The following is a 20,016-nucleotide window of genomic DNA, read 5'->3' as shown; positions in this document are numbered from 1 at the left end:
GTTTGCTACATGTACTCTCCAAGGACCATTAGAGATGCTGCATGCCAAGTGTTTGAGGAGGAAAAACAAGCAGTGGGATTCTACTTTATCCCTTCTACTTTGAGAGACATTTAATAACTGCCTTTAATTCATGTTATGAATTTTGGCAAGAAAAATCCTAGAAATGTGACATTAGTCCATTCTTATGCATTTTTCACATACACCGCAGTAGAAATATGCAGTGTCATATTGTTCAATTAGTGGTTTCTCTTTTTAAAATTCCCTATGTACTTCTCTCCAGGGGATTTACAGAATCGAGGAGTGGTCTACTTCTAATCTGAAGTCCAGCTTCTGTTTCATTTGTTGCCTAATTAATGCAATATTGCTGGTGTGGCCAACCTTTAATGAATCCATTTTTATCTGGATAGATTGAGGGAACCCACTTCTTGTATGTTAATAGACTCGACAGGAGTTGGATCTAATCTAACCTAGTATTAAGAGTGTCTTACTCTTCCAGTTTTAAAAATAGCATTTTTTTTTTAAAGTTGTGTTGATTTACTGAGAAATAGAGTTCAACAATTATCCACAATTTCTTGTGTCCATTAAAGCCACCTTTTAATTATGGGGCCAGTTGTATTTATAGATGTAAAGAAAAGCATCATATAATAATATAAGGAAAATGTTTGAGGTGCTAATATCATACAGAAAAAATGGGAAAATGACCACTTTTAAAAAATTACATTAATAATGGTGGTATTTGTTAACCATTTATTCAGTGCTTCACTACACATTTATTCTAACTAAACACGAGGATAGATACACTGCAAGCTCGTTGTGGGCAAGAATGTGTTATTGTACTTTCCCAAGTGCTTAGTATAGTGCTTTGCACACAGTAAGCACTCAATAAATATGATTGAACGTAGATTAGACAGTTCCTGACCATGGGGATCACAATTTATCTTTTTTTTTTTTTTTTTTGAATGCATATTCATCTGAGAATTTGCATTAACTTAATTATTTAGAGAAAAGTTTTTTGGATAAATTGGAAGTAGGGGCAGCCCCCAAGTCACTGGTGAATCATACCATTTCTTCTCTGCTAATTTAGAAGTTGCCATCCAAGAGGAATCCAGGGCAGCTAAATAGAAAACAATGCCATCTCTGCTGCATGCAGGTGACCACCAATGCAATAGAGATGAATAGGGGAGATGGGTGGGAAACTAGAGAAATATATCTTCTTTTTTTTAATTTGTTTTTCATTTTCACAACCCCATCTCTACCTGTCAGCCTTGCTATATTTTTTAGAATTTTGGTTTTGGAAGTGGTGGTAATGTGTGCTGCATGTGCACATAATTGATGTCTGTGGATAAGCCCTGTGCAGTTTTTATGATGCGACATTTAGAAGGGGCCTGCTTCAGTTCTTACCATGGCAACATTTTGAGTTCTCTCATGGTATCCCAGCTGTTAAATGTCAAACTACTGATTTGGAGATATCAGTTTCACAAGGGTTCCTTGCTGACATGAATTACTATTACAGAATCCAATATTTGAGAGACATTAGCTGGAGTTTTAACTTTGATATTTGTTCATGATTTTGTTATTCTGCCTCTCTTGAGTCTGATCTTTTTGATTTTGAACATTCGAATATGATAACAATTTAAAGCAGATACTTAAGTGTTTTGACATTAAAAATGGTTACCTGAATCACTTATATTTCAGAACTGTCATCTAAATGTTCTCGACATTTCAAAGTATGAAACTATAAGATCGAACTATGGGATGGGATCCATTTCAATCCTGATGTCTATATTGTTTTCAGTTTTTCTTTGTCTGGGGTAGTCCCTTTCCCTGAGCCAGGGTTTCATCTGGGCCCCGACCAGGAGATCCAGTTTTTTCTGTCTGTAGCACGCAATCAGTTGATCATATTTTTTGAGTGCTTACTATGTACATAGCACTGTACTAAGCCCCTGGGAGAGTAGAAAATAAGAGTTGGTAGACACAGTGACTTGGTTGGGCTTGACCTAACTTTAAGGGTAGCAGCATAGAACTGGATTTGCTTTACGCTATTTTGTAGCTAATGATAAACAAGGAATACTCCGTACTTCATAAATCGGTGTGATTCCTTGTCTTCTCATTCTACCAAGATGTTAGTGTTTTCTGAGCGCTAAAAAAATGAAAATACTAATTCATAATTGGCTGAAATATTTTACTGCTTACAGAAGAGGTTAATTAAATTAGACATTCAAATACAGCATAACTGAGTGAAAGACTTTCCATCTTAAGTGATGGAAATGGCAGGAAGCAACGTGGAAAGAACACAGGCCTGGAAGGCAGGGGATCTGGAATCTAATGCCGGCTCTTCCAATTATCGGCTGTGCGACCTTGGGCAAGTCACTTCACCTCTCTGTACCTCAGTCACCTCATCTGTAAAATGGGAATTAAGATCGTGTGGTCCATGTGGGACACAGACTGTGTCCAACCTGATCATCTTGTACCTGCCCTAGTGCTTAGTACAGTGCTTGGCACATAGTGAGTGCTTAATAAATATCATTTAAAGACTTCTGGATTCTAAGTGTTGTTTTCCTTTTACAGTTTACATTTTATGGCCATAATGGGAATATTTTCAGATGTTTTTAGTAAGACATTAGAAATACTTGCCATGATTTACGTTGCAGAGTATTTTTATAAATCATGATATATTGTCCATTCAAGTAGGAGAACTTTATGCTGCTTAGCAAAATAAAATATTTTGCTTATTTATAATTTAACAGTTGATTAAGCTGTCAAATGTCTTTCCATTTTTGTAAAGACACTAACTTGCTTCATTTTAGGATATGAGGAATCTGAGGTTTGCCTTGAAACAGGAAGGTCACAGCAGAAGAGATATATTTGAAATCTTCACAAAATATGCCTTTCCACAGTCACATAATTTGGTAAGTTATTTTCTTTTCCTTCGCATTTTAATGTTTATAAAGTGTTAAAATTTGTTTTTTCTAGTATTTGTTTTGCTGTTTTGTGTCGATTTGGTATGAAAACTGCAATTCAGCATGATGATACTCTGAATACAGTTTTTAAATAGCACTGACTACTCTCTATTCCCAGCATGGGATGGGTGTTTCTTAAACTGCTTTTTTTGATGATCCTCAGATTATTTTTTACATTACCTTTCAGCTCATTCCTTAGCATTTTCACTATCAGCTTTTAAAAATGACATTTATGGTGAAAAAAATAACCGGATAACATAAACTGCATTAAGCGGTGTGCATATTGCCTGAATAATGTGCTATATTTCTGAATGTATGCTGATTAAAAAATACTCCTCTGTAAATCTCATAATATGAAGAGCACTTAATGCCATTTTCCTTTTACTGAAAACACCATGAAAATTCCATCATTTTCCACATTTCCACACATTCAACAACTTGCTACAGCTTTCACTCTGTTCCTAATTGAGATCAGTAACGATACCAAAAATGATTTTAATTGTTTAGAAAAGTAAAAACAGAATATTTTCACATACCAGTGGATTTATCATTTTATCCCTTATACCTTTTCTTGTGAGTCTTTTAAAATTGAGAGCTGTTTTTCAGGTACTCCATGTTTAGTCAGAGTCTTCAGACCAAGAGTCTTCATAGTAGCGAGAGAGATAATGGAGAAGTGCAGCGAACACTACCAAGACCTCTGTGCCTGTTCTGTCACCTTACAAAATCATTTGACACCAACAGACCAGGGCTCTGGAGATTGCTAAGCAAATTAAGCTACTCCATAAGGGTCAATCTGGTGTAGAAGCTGCCCTGTCTGACCCATTCCCCATCTCGTTTGGAGTGAAGTGTGGCTTTGCAGTAGTCCAGTCCTGTTCAATTTATTCTGTCCTTGCCATGCTAGAGAATGCAGCAAGGATTTGAAAGGTGTAGTCAGCAAACACTACTTTTCTGCCGGTAACTCTTCCAGCTCAGCAAGCTATGAGCATCATTGACATCTTTGAGGCGGGGATTGAGAAACTGCTTTACGCAGATGATGGTGCGCTAGAGATTGTGTGACAGGCATTCAAACTAGCCCCCCACATAGAGGCAGGGGGAGAAAACATCAGAAGTGTGGGAACAAGTAGACACTCACTCCCGAGTCTGCTTACCCTCCACCCGAGGGAAAGGTAATCTTAAGTGATGGAGGCTCCACTGGAACACAGACTATCACAGGGAAGAATTGGGAGGAAGTGGAGGGGGCTAGTTAATGGGTGTAGGGTATCCCACCATCAGTAAGGAAACAGCAATGGCCTAGTGGAAAGAGCATGAGCCCGTGAGTCAAAGGACTTGGGTTCTAATCCCAACTCCACTTGTCTACTCTGTGACCTTGGACAAGTCACTTTTCTTCTCTGTGCCTCAGTTCCCTTATCTGTAAAATGAGGATTAAATCATCCCCCCTCTACCTACAATGTGATCCCTGGCAGGAACAGGGACTGTGTCCAGTCTGATTATCTTGTATCTACCTCAGCACTTAGTACAGTGCTTGGTCCACAGTAAGTGCTTAACAAGTATAATAATAATAAGACATGGGCTTGAGTTGTTTTTCCTGTAGGGGTGATGATTTTTTTATGCTCACCAACAGGCACTGCAAGATGGCCGGTAGAGAGAAGGGGTGCGGTCTTCGGCCGTGCTTTCAAATATTTCTGTGCCCCCTTTACAGCAGCAACCCACAGCTGGGCCATCACCTGTTTTTCATGCTGTTATTGAGTCCTCAAATCTACCTTGTAAACTGTTGGGATGTTGACTTCTTTTAAATGAATGTCTTATACGTTTTAATTACTTGGGAGAAAGCTGTATAACTATGGCTTGGCAGGGAAGTCTGTTAATTCACAGACAGAATTAGACAGTGCAAAGTTTACACGATTGCCGGGATGGGGAAAGGGAAAGAGCAGCAAAATGTAATTGACGATGGATAAAAACCTCATTAGATCTGGTCCCAGATCTCCAGTCTTTTCAGAACAGAGGCTGGCAAAATTCAGGCAGGATGCAGAGAGAAAGAACATGGAAGCAGCTCAAGTAACACCAGAGCCCCAGGACCTGCTACCCTCAAAAGAAGCTTTCCACCCCCCACCCCCGTCAAGGCTCCGATCAGCCCCACTTCTGAGACCCACAGATGGGAAGCCCGTGGCTGCAGCTGTAGGGATTGTGACCATTTAATCTGAAACCAGATACCACGTTGCCAGTATACTTTTTCTGATGTCTCCCAAAGGACGTAGGCTGTCCGCCTTAATTCACTTTCCCACTTCTTGTTTATTGCTGTACTATAAGACATTGTGCTATGTAGGTAATAGAATTTGGTGATGAAATTTATTTCCCTCTTGTAAGGAGAATCTTTGGTGCTATATCCCTAACGCAGGTTGACACGTTATCTCGGTTCTCTTCACTTATCAGTCCATAGCGGCAGACTGACTCTGCAGAAAGGCTCACGGTCATCTGTGAGACTTCTTGGTTGTGGGCCTCTTGGGAACAGTTAGCCGCATAGAGCATTCCTTTAATGAATGTCTTTAGGTCTTTCTAGGATGCTTATAGCCAGTTGACTTTTTAAAGAGTTTCCCAGAAATGGGGAGCAAATTTTAAACCAGATGTTCACGAACTTTGTTGCAGTATAGTTATGTAAAAATTTTCAGGTTTCTTATGAATTTTATTCTAGTGTTTAAAATAGCCTAATTGAAATGCATTTTCCTTTGTGAGATATTTCACTACATTGAAAATTCCTCCTTCTTGAGGTCAAGGATCATGTCTACCAAACACATAATGCAGTGCTCTGCACACCAGAAACACTCAATAGATATCACTGCCTGATGAACAGAAAAAAAAATTGAGTAGTACTGGACCTATAATGCAGTCCTACTTTATCCCGTTGGAGATGGCCAGTAGATCTGGCTCCCTAAGATCAGATGTGCTGTCATGGAGGAAATTATAAAATTCCTCAAAGGTTAGTGGGTTTTGGCTCACAAGGCATTTATAGTGTGAGGAGAGAAAGGCAAATATAAAGGAAGGAGTCACCAAATAAGATCGTTCAGAATCTGAAACTTTGCGAGGTCAAAATTGAACATTAATCATAACAGAAAAAGGGAAACGTTGATGGGGATTAATGGGACAGGTGGAATCTCAGTTCTCAGCCTGATTTGACACAGGCCAGAGCCGTTCAGACCACAAGACTATGTTCAGTAGTCAAGTAACAAAAACTGAGATTTGCTTGGATAACCGGCTGGCCCTTACAGCACTTATGTACATATCTGTAATTTATTTGTATTGATGTCTGTCTCTCCCCGCCCCCCCCCCCCCCCCAAATGTAAGCTAATGGTGGACAGGGAATGTTTCTGTTTACTGTTATATTGTACTCTCCCAAGCACTTAGTACAGTGCTCTGTACACAGTAAGCGCACAATAAATACAAATGAATGAATGGATAGAAACCTTTGACTTCTCTAAAGGAAATGATGTCACTTAAAAATTCTGTTAACATTTGGCATGAGAAGCAGCCTTAGAACTGAAGTATGTCTCAAGCAGTGAAAAACTTTTAAAATGCTATTTCTTTATTTTCTTTACCTACAAACATGGATATCTCATCCTTTTTTAATGGTATTTTTAATAGTATTTGTGAGTAAAGTATACATTGCCCGTCATCTAGCTGGCAAATGGTGAAGCCGGGATTAGAACCCAGGTCCTTTGACTCCCAGGCCCATGCTTTATACACTAGGCCATGCTGCTTTATTGCGAATAGATGCAGCTTGGTATAAATGCCTAAAACTTGAACCTTAATAATAAAATGTTTGTCCATATTCAAACTGGTCCATAGAATGCATGCTATTGGCAAATTTAATGATCCAGCTACATAGACTTGCCATAAACTAGTTTAGGGATTCATTGCAAGGATTTCTAGACAAGAACAAAATTTTTGGAAAAAAAATAGGATTTCTTGACCTATGTTATTGTTATGGAAGAAAATTCAAAGAATGACTTACAGAGTTTATGCCTTTGAGTTTTGTATTACAATAAATTAATTTGAGGGTGTTCTCAATTCAGAAGAGATGACATTTTCTCCTAGGACCCTCACTTTAAATATATATGTGTATAAGTGTATGCATATATACATACACATATGCTTATATACATGCACACACACATACATATACACACACATATGCATACATATATATTTGAAAGTTTTATTGCTTTTGACTTTCACCGAAATTATATTTTTTGAACGAAATCACCTTGAAATTGCCCTCTAAAGTAATTCCTTGACATGCAAACTTATATAGTAAAACATAGTTAAACCAAAATTTAAGCAAGTGTTAAAGCAAGTTCAAAGTTTCCCATGACTTCGGACAGAGAAGCAGCGTGGCGTAGTTGAAAGAGCCTGGGCCTGGGAGGCAGAGGACCTACTTGGGTTCTAATCCCAGCTCTGCCACTTGCCTGCTGTGTGACCTTGGGTAAGTCACGTAACTTCTCTGAGCCTCAGTCTTCTCATCTGCAAAATGGGGATTGAATACCTGTTCTCCCTCCTACTTAGACAGGGAGCCCCATATGGGACAGGGACTGTGTCCGACCTGATTGATTTATATCTATTCCAATGCTTAGAACAGTGCTGGATACATAGTAAGTGCTTAACAAATACCATTAAAAAAAAAAAGGAAACAATAGCACATTTAAAATTGGCCTTGGAATTCTCTGCTAGGTTTCAGTTCAGCGTCTTGTTTTTCTGGTTATTTTGGGGATTTTCTTGATATTTTCCCTCATTTTTATAGAATTTTCCATTTCATACAAAACTGTTTTTACTAATCTTGTTTAAACGTATCCAAAATCTGGACAGAATTATTTCATGGTAATACATCATTGTCTTCTTGAAGACAAGTTGGAAACAAGAAACCTATTAAAATGCATTGAGTTGTGAACATTTACCTGCTTTGTTGGGGAAAAAAAGTCGAAATATGCTGAAGCTTTTAGTTTTGGGAAGAAGACACTAATCGATAATAGGTTGCAGTGTGCTTACTTAAAATGATAATTTATTATTATGTTCTGTGAGTAAAGCTTACATTTTCTTAATTCCTCCATAATCTTTAATGTTTTTCAGCATTGTAGTATATTCTTTTGACTCCTGAAAAATGAGTTTTTCTACTGTTCGTCTTGAGCTCTAAACAGCATTTGTGATCTTATTAGGGATGTGTATTGCTGTAGATATCAGCATCTGTATCACCTGTTGTTATTGGCTGGATACTGTGCAAAGCAAATTGTATATGGTGTTTGGTTCATATGGAGTAAAATATGCAACTCCTGGTCTTAAAGAGCATGCAGTGAATTGGGGAAGGCAATAAGCAAAAACTGTTAAATTTACAGTAGTTAAGACTGAGAAAATAGATAAAAGTCATAGGTATAAGTACATAAATAAATCAAATGGGTAAATATCTATGTGCAGAAAGACCATGAGGGAAAAATATCACATCACTATCAAAAAATTGTGTTTCGAGTACAAGGAATGGTTTTGTTTAGGATTACTTTAGCTTTATAACTTTATGCAATGAAATATCTCTTTAAGTTACCTTGGGTTTTTAAAAAACTTGGAAAAGTTTTTAGAAGCTGAAACAAATCTGAACTTTAAATGTTTCTTCAATGATCAAAGTATAACTTAATAAACTATGTAGGACATGATATTCAAGGAAAACATAATAGAAAATTTAATGCTTTTAGTTTGGATTTTCCTGTAAAGTGCTTGGCAAATTAATTTAAATGTTTAAAATACTGGTTTAAATTTCAACATACTCTGACCAATTCCTAATTCTAATATCAGATCTGTTCTGGTGTACTCATGACTAGCAAAACTTTCACAGCTATATGGTTGGATAATTTCTGTAAATATCTGAAGTTTAAATCTGATCTTCAGCATCTGGCATGAGACCAAAAGCTGCTCTTCCTGTTGCAAAGTTCTAACAGAGGTCATTAAACTAACTTTTATAGGCCTTTTGTTAATGCCTAGTGAAGCACATTGGGCCTAAACCAGTCTGAACATCTGTGGTTTAGGTAGCAGAAAGCTAAGAATAATAGAACCCACTTGGGATTTCTGTAACTTCTTTCCTATGAATTATCATCTATGTGTGTGAATGCCAGTGTGGATACCATTGATGCTAAATTCTATGAAAAGATACATCTGACCAGCAAGTGTTTTCCACACAGTACATTAATAAAGACAATCCTTTGGCTTATGGCTCCACTTGTTATAGCCAGCGAGGCAAAATTGGACCCCGAGATGCAGGTGATGTCAAATGCTACGTTGGCACATTGGATAATTTAATATCATTTCTGTGGAAGTCCATCTTATTTGACCAGAACTGGTCCAAAACTCGGTCTCCCTGACATTCTGACTGCCCCTCCCTCTATCTCTCCCTCCCTCATTAATTGCCTCTGAGCCACCGCACCGTCCTCTCGGTCTGTGTGAGTTTGGACACTATGTCTGAGTGGAGGAACTTGACGGCGGGGTTATAGCAAGTGGTGGTAGAGGACTGAAACGAAGATACCCGGTTCTTAAATCCAGTGAATGGCAACACTATCTGTCACTCTATACTTTGCTCAAAAGGGCCACCCTATTTTCATTGCCTTTTGCCAGGATGGGCTATAAACCAGTGTGGTGATAATACAGTCCAGAGTTGTACCTTTGAAGTTGTGTTTCAGCATATCTTTAAAAGGTTTATTCCACCAACCCCGCTTGCTTGTGCCCTACTTCTTTCAGCATACTGCAGCCATTTGACGGTGTGCTATGGCAGGCTCTGCCTCAGTACTAATAAAGATGGTCTTCATTCTAGGGCTTTATTAATTTCGACCCATCTCTCTCGTTCAACCCACGTATTCAGTCTGTCACTAAATCCTGTCGGTTCAACCTTCAAAACAGCATTAAAATCTGCCCTTTCCTCTCTATCCAAACTGCTACCGTGTTAATCCAAGCTCTTCTCTTATCCTGCATCAGCCTCCTTGCTGACCTCCCAGCATCCTGTCTCTCCCACTCCATTCCATACTTCAGTCTGCTGCCTGGATCATTTTTCTACAGAAACTTTCAGTCCATGTTTCCACACTCCTCAAGAAACCCAAGTGGTTACCCACCCCCCCTGCATTGAACAGAAACTCCTTACCATCAGCTTTAAAGCACTCAATCACCTTGCCCCCTCCTACCTTACCTCGCTATTCTCCTACTACAACCCAGCCCACACATTGCACTCCTCTAATGCCATCCGACTCATTGTACCTCGATCTCATCTATCTTGTCGCTGACCTCTCAACTACATCCTGCCTCTGGCCTGGAACACCCTCCCTCATCCTATCTGACAGATATTTACTCTCTCCACCTTAAAAGCCTCTTTGAAGGCACATCTCCAAGAGGTCTTCCCTGACTAAGCCCTCATTTCCTTTTCTCCCACTTCCTCCTGCATCACCCTTGCTCTTGGATTTGCATCCTTTATTTACCCCCCCTCAGCCCCACAGCACTTATCTGTCATTTATTTTTATTTATATTATCTGTCTCCCCTTCTAGACAAGCAGGGAATGTGTCTACCTACTCTGTTATATTGTACTCTACAAAGTACTTAGAGTGTTCTTCACACAGTAAGTGCTCAATAAATGCTAATGATTGTTGTTGATGATGCCTTGCATTTCTGTTGCATGTGGCTTGTGGATGACGCTGACAGATCCAGGCTTTAATAGCCATATATGAGGCTGGACTTGGCTTCTCTTCCCTGGACACTCAATCCTCAATCAGTTGCATTTATTGAGTGCTTATTGTGTGCAAAGCACTGTACTGTATGCTTGGGAAAATACAATATAACAGTGTAGGTAAATATGTTTCTCTCACAATCCTCCTTGGGGACTAGAGTTGGTTGTTGTTGCCTGCTATCCTCCTAAATGATACACTTTTTGGTTTGGGTTTCTTCTTTTTATCCCAACAGTTCATTATTGGACAGCTACTGGGTAATTGATTCAAGGATAATTGATATGGTCTGTTAAACTTTAACATTGGAAAGGTTTCACAGAGTGCAGAAGCAGACAGATTCTCTCAAGTCCCTTGTTGCATCCTTGGTCTTGACTGAATAAAATAGATAAACCCATTAATGATTCAGTTAAACTAGTCAGGTTGGTGATCTTCTAAAAAAAAAAACCAACAAAAAACAACACCTTTCAGTGGTTGTCCATCTTCTACCACGTCAAGCGAAGTAAAGACTCTTTACCATTCACCTTATCAGCTCTCCTCACTCACTACTCCCCTGCTTGCACTCTTTACTCCACCTAAGTCCCCCTCGTGGTTTTATCCTGCTTTCTTCTTGCCCGCATCCAAACCCTTGGTCATATCATCCCCAGAGCCTGGAACCTTCCTCCTCCTCGAATCCAACAGACCTCAGACCTGCCCATCTTCAAAGCCCTCCTAAAATCCCACCTCTTCCAACAAGTCTTCCACCACTACCCTGAAGCCTCCTCTTTCAATTATGTTTTGATTTGTTTGTGGCCATACCTAGGACTTGGGTCCATTGGGTCAGTATTTCTATTCCTCAGTTTTATTCTGATTCCAATGTTTGTGAGTATTTCTATGTCCATCTTTCCCATTAGAGTGTAAGCATTTTGTGGGACAGGATCGTGTCTTGTGCTTTTTGACAAATGCCATCACTTCTGCTATTACAAATAGAATTGAGAGGTATTTATAATTTATTTAAAACCAGTGAAGTTTCTGCTCACGTAAGAACATCCGAATGTCATAAGCTTATTACAACTATGAAATCTTGCTGCCATTATTATAGTTGGATAACTCCTTAATTGTGATTAGAAGCAACATAGCCAGGGAAAATTAAAGTGAATAATGAATATGACATTAGACATCCTAGTTTTATAATAAGTCATATGTCACTACCCTGTATATTAAGTATTCATCTCTGTTCCCCTCTCCTAGGTATTTTTTGCAGTTGTAAATGAAGAAAAGTTTTCCAAAAACGGTTGGCTGGTCTATAACCCAATGGAAGAATATAGGAGGCAGGTAAAGAGATAACTTAATTCTGGTATATTTCTTATTGGAATATGAAAATATGCCATCTATTACATACATATAATGTTATTCATTATCATAGACTGTGAGCTAGTCTGTTAACAGTTGATGGGTATGTTCTCTGCCTACTAGTTTTGTTGTACTCTCTCAAGTAGTTGTACAGTGCTCTACACACAGTAAACGGTCAGTAAATACAGTTGATTGTTTTGTATCCTGCTGTTTGAAGACAGATGGTTTTCTTTGTCAACTCTTTTTTGAAAAACAACATTTAGTTGAATTGTGATAAGCCTACATAAGAATTTAATAGATAAGTTATTTATGGCTTAAAATACATTTCTCTACTGAATTCTGCCCTGATTCAGTTACTTCATGAGATGCCATTTGTAAAAGTCTAATTGAGAAAAGAAAGGATAAATTGATAAAAAGAAATGGACTACATTTAGAAGGAATTCCAGACCACTATTTTAGAAGAAGAGTTGAAGCTTTTATTTGCAGGGAGATTTTCATTCATAATGGCAGATGTGTCTTGTGTAACATGACTCATGTTCCCCATTTTTTAAACCTGGAGCAGTTTGTTTTTTTCAATTGTTTTTAAAAGATATTTGTTAAGCACTTATTATGTCCCAGTCACTATTCCAAGCGCTAGGGTAGGTATAAGGTAATCAAGTTGGACACAGTCAGTGTCCCACATGGGGCTCATAGTCTTAATCCCCATTTTGCAGATGATGTAACTGAGGCCCAGAGAAGCAGCGTGGCTCAGTGGAAAGAGCACGGGCTTTGGAGTCAGAGGTCATGGGTTCGAATCCCAGCTCTGCCACTTGTCAGCTGTGTGACTGTGGGCAAGTCACTTAACTTCTCTGTGCCTCAGTTACCTCATCTGTAAAATGGGGATGAAGACTGTGAGCCCCACGTGGGACAACCTGATTCCCCTGTGTCTACCCCAGCGCTTAGAACAGTGCTCTGCACATAGTAAGCGCTTAACAAATACCAACATTATTATTATTAAGTTAAGACCTGCCCAAGGTCACACAGCAGACAAGCGGCAGAGTTAGAACTCGAACCCAGGTCCTTCTGACATCCAGGCTCATGCTTTATCCACTAGGCCATGCTGCTTCACACTGCTGTAGTGTTCAGGGAATCCCCCAGGAGAGCGTGACCTTAAGGGTAGTAAAAGATACAGATGTTCACTCCATCACTTGCAGCTATGGTAGACAGGTTCTCTGCCGACAACAAGCTTACAGTCTAGAGGGGGCTGCATACATTAAATTAAGTAAATAAATTACGGATTTGTACATAAGTTCTGTGGGGCTGAGGGAGGCGGAAATGAAGGGAGCAAATATAAGTGCCAGGGTGGTGCAGAAGGGAATGGGAGAAGAGGAATTGAAGGCTTAGTCAGGGAAGGCTTGTTTGAGAAGTTGTGCCTTCGTCGTTACAATTGGTTTGTTCTGGTAGCGGGTAAAATAGCATAGGAGTAATACTGAAACCAGACTGGATAACACAACTATTCAGGTGATTTTCTAAGTGTGTGTATTATAATTAAATTGTTGTTTTAGATATTTTCTCTTGATCTATGGTTTTGGGAAACTAAAATAAGTATCTTAGAAATTTAGAATTATAAATGGTAGGATGGAAAATCATGCAGTACTGTTTGGTATGTAAGATCCATAAATCCATAAATTAGATTATGAATTATGAGTTCTGTGATTTGTATCACTGACACTTTAATTACTCTCCATGCTGAACTAATTTGATTGTGAAGAAAAAATATTACTTCATGGGCATGTTTCTGGGAGAGCTCGCTCAAACATCACATATGAAGCGTCATTATTTTTGAAGCCATATTGCCAATTAAGAACAATTGCTTCCTAAAGAAACGTAGTTTGAAACAAAATAATTCCGTTTTTGTTATTGCATGCAAATAGGAACCGGAAATGCATTGTTACTGTGCCTTTTTTTTTACAATCTTTTATTCTTGTACTCTCTGATGGGCTAAGCATCTGTTTGCTCTAAGGTCTATAGACCAGACCAAAGACAGTTTTTATCACCCAAACAAGAACCCACACAAACTTCATTTTTTATATGTGTGTGTGTGTGTACGAGTATGTGAGAACGTTACTGATTCTGGGTCCTGTTCTATCCAAAGAGATTTAAAAAAATTTGTGAGTGTGGTGTGATATGTAGAAATCTTTTGCATCATCCTTCCCACTGGTTGTCTGCTCCATAGAAATAATTGCATTTCTTAAATAACATACAGGACTGAAGCCTATTTAGAAAACTTTTTAAGGAGTAGGGAAATGAATTTCCATAGGGAGGTGTTTCCTTCTTCACTTCCCTTTATCATTAGGCCAATAGATTGCTTGATTTTTCCCAGCAGAGTGTACACAGGTTCTCTGTGTACAGGACAGGACATGTGCCATATGGTTTCTGTTACAGTTTCCCATGCGCTAAGCAAAGTGCCCTGCACTCAGTTGGTGGTAAATACCATTCATTCATTCAATAGTATTTATTGAGCGCTTGCTATGTGCAGAGCACTGTACTAATCGCTTGGAATGGACAATTCGGCAACAGATAGAGACAATCCCTGCCCAATGACGGGCTCACAGTCTAGTCAGGGGAGACAGACGGCAGAGCAAAACAGAACGAAACAAAAACAAGACAACATTATCACGATAAATAGAACAAGGGATAGACACCTCATTAACAAAATAAATAGGGTAATAAATAATATATGCAAATGAGCACAGCGCTGAGAGGAGGGGAAAGGGGGGAGAAGCAGAGGGAAAGGGGGCAGGGGGAGGAGCAGAGGGTGGAGGGGGTAGCAGAGGGAAAAGGGGGTGGTCTGGGAAGGCCTCTCGGAGGAGATGAGCTCTCTACCACTACTAGGTAGGCCTTTCCTTTTGAAGGAGAAAGGTTGAATTCCATTTTGGAGTCAAAATATACATTTTAAATTTCAGAGTTATATTTCTACTCTCCCCCTTTCCCTTTCCCTTTCCCAAAAGTTCCTCTATCCAATTTGCGCCTGTAATAATTAGATATGGAAAGTGAGAAGATTTCAATTCAGAAAACAAAAAAAGCACCCTTTGTAGGCAAAGGATAACTTTGGGGCTTTGGCAACCCGCAATGACTTGTCCCGCTTGATTCTACAGTGTTCTTAAAAAAAAAAAACAAAACCGTTGCTTGGATGACCATTTCTGTAGTTGTTTCAAATTGTAAGTTAGCCCCACCATGTGGCCAAAACGACACATAAACAAACAAATCTTTGAAGAAGCAGGTCCGCCATGGAAAAAAACCTAACACAGATGAAGTTAAGCATTGAACGCTTTGATCTGAACTTGTGTTTTGTTTTAGGGGTTGCCCAACGGCCAGTGGAGGATAACATTTATTAATAAACGCTATGAATTGTGCGATACCTATCCATCCCTCTTGGTGGTTCCGTATAATTCCACAGATGACGATCTCAGGAAGGTAGCTTCTTTTAGATCCAGGAGTAGAATTCCGGTGAGTACTCTTTAAAATATTGCTCTCAGTGGGTGATTTATCATTTGTGATGACACAAGAAATTGAGTTGGTCTGATTATGAGGAAACTGTATTTTCAAAGAAATAATTCTAATTTTTTGAATAAGCACCTTTTATTTAGGCCTTTCTCTCACCTCTCATATATGTACTTTTTAACTCGGAATTGTTTTTTACATCTGGGGATTGAAGTTGTGGTCTAAATGAAACTGAATTCTGGCAAAGCTTTTTATATAACGAAATATAACGGACAAGTTATTTTATCTCCTCCTCTGCCTCCCACCCCCTAACTGTTTGGGTGCCTCAGGGTTCAGTTCTGGGTCCCCTTCTATTCTCCATCTATTTTCCACTCCCTTGGAGAACTTGTTTGCTCCCGGGGCTTCAACTACTGTTTCTATATGGATGATTCCCAAATCTAACTCTCCAACCCTGACTTCTCTCCTTTGCAGTCCTTGCATTTCCTCCTGCCTTCAGGGCATTGCTATGTGGATGTCCCACCAGTACCTCAAACTTAGCATGTCCAGGGCAGAACCTCATCTTCTTTCCACCCAAACCTTCATCCTCCTGTCTTTCCCATCACTGTAGACAACACTCTCCTCCCTGTGTTAAAAGCCTTTAACGTTGGCATTATCTTTGACTCCTCTCTCTCATTCAACTCACATATTCAGTATCTGCCACCAAATCCTGTGTTACAGCATCACTAAAATCTGCCCTTTTCTCTACCTCCAAACTGCTACTATGCCAATCCAAGCAAACAGTGGTATTTTCTGTGTGCAGTACACTGTTCAAAGAAGTATCATTCCTCTCCAAATTCCTTGAATGAGTTGTCTGCACCCGCTGTCTCAAATTCATGTCTTCCAGTTCTCTCCTTGATCCCCTCTAATCTTGCCTCCGTTCCCTTCACTCCACAGAAACTACCTTCTCTAAGGTCACCAGTGATCTCTTCTTGCCAAATCCAACGGCCTCTACTCCATCCTAATTCTCCTTGACCTCTCAGCTGCCTTCAACAGGTCGACCACCCCATTCTCCTGGAAACATTATCCAACTTTAGCTTCACTGACACTGTCCTCTCCTGGTTTCTCTTATCTCTCCGGTCGCTCATTCTCAGTCTCTTTTGCGGGCTTCTCCTCTGCCTCCCAGCCCCCAACTATGGGGGTCTCTCAAGGTTCACTTCTGGGTCCCTTTCTATTCTACATCTACACCCAGTCCCTTGGAGAACTCATTCTCTCATATGGCTTCAACTGCCACCTCTTTGCGGATGATACCCACATCTACGTCTCCAGCCCTCATCTCCCTCTCTCTATCCAGTCTTACATTTCCTTCTGGCTTCAGGACATCTCTACTTGGATAGCTTCCTGTCACTACAAGGTTAATACATCCAAAACAGAGCTCCTTATCTTTCCACCCAAACCCTGTCCCTCCCCTCTCCAGTCCACACTTCACTCTACTGCCCGGATCATTTTTCTACAAAAACATTCAGGACATGTTTTCTTACTCCTCAAGAAACTCCAGTGGTTCCCTGTCCACTCCGCATCAAACAAAAACTCCTCACTATTGGCTTCAGAGTACGCAATCACCTCACCCACTCCTATCTCACCTTGCTACTCTCCTACTACAGCCCAGCCCACAAACTTCACTTCTCTAATGCTAACCTTTTCAGTGTTTCCCGATCTCATCTATTTTACCGCTGACCCCTTGCCTACTTCCTGCCCCTGGCCTGGAACGCCCTTCCTCCCCAACTTGACAGGCAATCACTCTCCCTCCCCTTCAAAATCTTATTGAAGGTACATCTCCGAGAGGTTTTCCCTGACTAAGCGCTCCTCTTCTATCACTCCCTCCTGCATTGCCCTGACTTGCTCCCTTTATTCACCCTCCCCCGTCCCAGCCCCACAGCACTTATGTGCTCTCTGTAATTTATTTATATTAATGTCTGTAGGTATTAATGTCTTTGTATTAATGTCCCCCTCTATAATGTAATCTCTTTGTGGGCAGGGATTGTGTCTGCTTATCGTTATATTGCACTCTCCCAAGCACTTAGTACAGTGCTCTGCATATAGTAAGTGCTCAATAAATATGATTGAATGAATGAGTGAAAGAGGTTAGCATATTTCCCCCCACCCCTTGACTACCACATCAGCCTCCTCGCTGACCTCCCTGCATCCTGATTCTCCCCTCTCCAGTCCATGCTTTACTGCCTGGATCATTTTTGTAAAAACAAAACAAAACAAAACATAAAAACCTAACTCCATATCACCCTCTCCTCAAGAATCTCCAGTTGTTGCCCATCCACCTCTGCATCAAACAGAAATTCCTTACATCAGTTTTAAAGCACTCAGCTCTGTCCCTCCTACGTTACCTCACTGATTTCTTGCTACAACACAGCCTGCACACTGCTCCTGTAATGCCAACCTACTCACTGAACCTTGAGCTCATCTATCTCACTGCCTCTCCCTTGCCCACATCCTCCCTCTGGCCTGGAACTCTCCCCCATCATATATGACTGACTCCACTCTCCCCAGCCTCAAAGCATTATAAAATCCCACCTCCTCTAAGAGGCCTTCTGTGACTAAGCCCTCACTTCCCCTACTTTCTCTCCACTCTTGCTGATTCACTTGTAACTGAATCTTTTAAGAACTTGATATTTGCCCCACCCTCTGGCCCACAACCTTAACGTTCATAGCCACAATTTATTTTATTGCCTGTTTCCCTCTCTAGACTGTAAGCTCCTTGTGGGCAGGAAATGTACCTCGCAACTCTGTTGTAGGGTACTCTCCCAAGGGCTTTAAATACCCTAAATGCTTAATAAATACTGTTGATTGATTATTTACATGTTCTGGTCACTCCTCCTTACTTGGTGACTCCTGCTATTGTACATTTCTTTTTCCTACCAGATCATGAGCCTAAGGCTGCCATCTGTGCTTTTTTATTGATTGGTTACTGTTGGATGCTCTTAAGAGGCATAACAAATGTTATCTTTCTGATTACTGTTTGCCAACCACCTGGCAATTGGGCTCAAGTCTCAAGGTTATGCCTGGACCCAGACATCCAGATAGATAGCAATTTTATATTTTGAGCTATTGTCTGTACTTCAGCAGAATAATTCTAGGTGACATTCCTGATTTCATTTTTAAGTTTACTTATGTAAAAAATAAAAAGCAAAGCAGGTGCTTGGAAGAGATGAGTGGAATAAGTTTTATATTCAAAATAAACCCTCTATCGGTAATGTTTTTGGCATTTTTTATTGAATTAGAAAAATAGGTTGTGATCCACATCCTATCGTTAAAGTAGAATCCATATTCCAACTGCAGTATCTAGTCAAGATCCCAAATTGAAAAAATACAATAATTACATGTATCAGTAACTTTCTCTTCATTTTATGTCAACGTTCAGATCTCTTTTCAGTAAGCCAGTTTAAATCAGATTCAGGATATCAGAAAGTTTTTCATAGAATAGTCTCTGAAAGTGAATTTTTCTAACTACAAAGGCAAGTTTCCCAGCCAACATTCCCTTCCACATTACATATGTAAAGATTCTTTGTCATGCTGTTGCATTTACTAGTTGCTACAGCAATTCCTGATTTTTTAATTGCTTCTTACAATCATGATCTTCCAGAGGTCTCTTCTCCAAAAGAGCCACAGAAAGCAGGAAAATCCCATAAATATTTCTAATGCCTCAGACAGTACTGTAGAGGAATTCTTGACCCTTTTAAGCAGGTACAAATGTTTCATTTCCAACCTAATACTGATTATTTATTACAACCAATAAATAATATGGCAGTTTATATCTTCTAATTAAAACCAGGTGCTGTCTTGGATTCATCCAGAAAACAAGACTGTTATCATGCGCAGTAGTCAGCCTCTCGTTGGTATGAGTGGGAAACGAAATAAAGATGACGAAAAGTATCTCGATGTTATCAGGGAAGCTAACGGGCAGATTTCTAAACTGACCATCTATGATGCAAGGCCTAATGTGAACGCAGTGGCCAACAAGGTAAGCACATTAAGTCTGATTGCAAAAATTGTTAAAAGAAATGACCGTGGTGCATGATCACTCTACAGCAGTTGTAGTGGTATATGCTGTGTTTTCCTTAATCAAACTCATTTTAATCATAGCACTTTAAAGCTAGTTTGTAACTGAAAATCTAGTCCCAAAGTGGAGCAGATCAGTGTACTGTTAATGCTTCTGGTAATGAAGTAGGCTTGATCTATAAGCCCAAGATCATAAATAATTAAAATAAAATGAAATTAAAAATCATAAAATAATAGAAACTTAGAAAGGTAGTCACGACCTTTAGATAAATCACCACTATTACAAAGTAGTTGGAATGGTAATAATAATTTTAAGCATCTGTCATGTGCAGAGCACTCTGCTGAGTACTGGAGAAAATACACAGGTGTGCATTAAGCACATTCCCTGGCCCCTAAGAATCTAAGAATAACATGTTTATGTAGTGCTTACAACATGTTTATTTAGTGCATACTC

General features: G+C 39.6%; 1 protein-coding gene across 3 annotated transcripts in view; it reads left to right on the top strand.

The window, feature by feature from the left end:
• The window catches only part of MTM1 (myotubularin 1), an 80,783-nt gene that overhangs the window by 45,718 nt on the left and 15,049 nt on the right, over window positions 1-20,016 (top strand). For all 3 annotated transcript variants that reach the window (XM_029067598.2, XM_007665827.4, XM_001508787.6), the window contains exons 6-9: window positions 2,808-2,909; window positions 11,928-12,011; window positions 15,369-15,518; window positions 19,336-19,524. In XM_029067598.2, the coding sequence (XP_028923431.1) occupies window positions 2,808-2,909; window positions 11,928-12,011; window positions 15,369-15,518; window positions 19,336-19,524 (525 nt within the window). The remainder of the gene's footprint in view (window positions 1-2,807; window positions 2,910-11,927; window positions 12,012-15,368; window positions 15,519-19,335; window positions 19,525-20,016) is intronic.

The sequence above is a fragment of the Ornithorhynchus anatinus genome, chromosome 6, assembly GCF_004115215.2.
Source record: "Ornithorhynchus anatinus isolate Pmale09 chromosome 6, mOrnAna1.pri.v4, whole genome shotgun sequence".
Taxonomy (NCBI): domain Eukaryota; kingdom Metazoa; phylum Chordata; class Mammalia; order Monotremata; family Ornithorhynchidae; genus Ornithorhynchus; species Ornithorhynchus anatinus.
The sequence above is the reverse complement of the archived record's forward strand: the minus strand, read 5'-3'. Positions and strand labels throughout refer to the sequence as shown.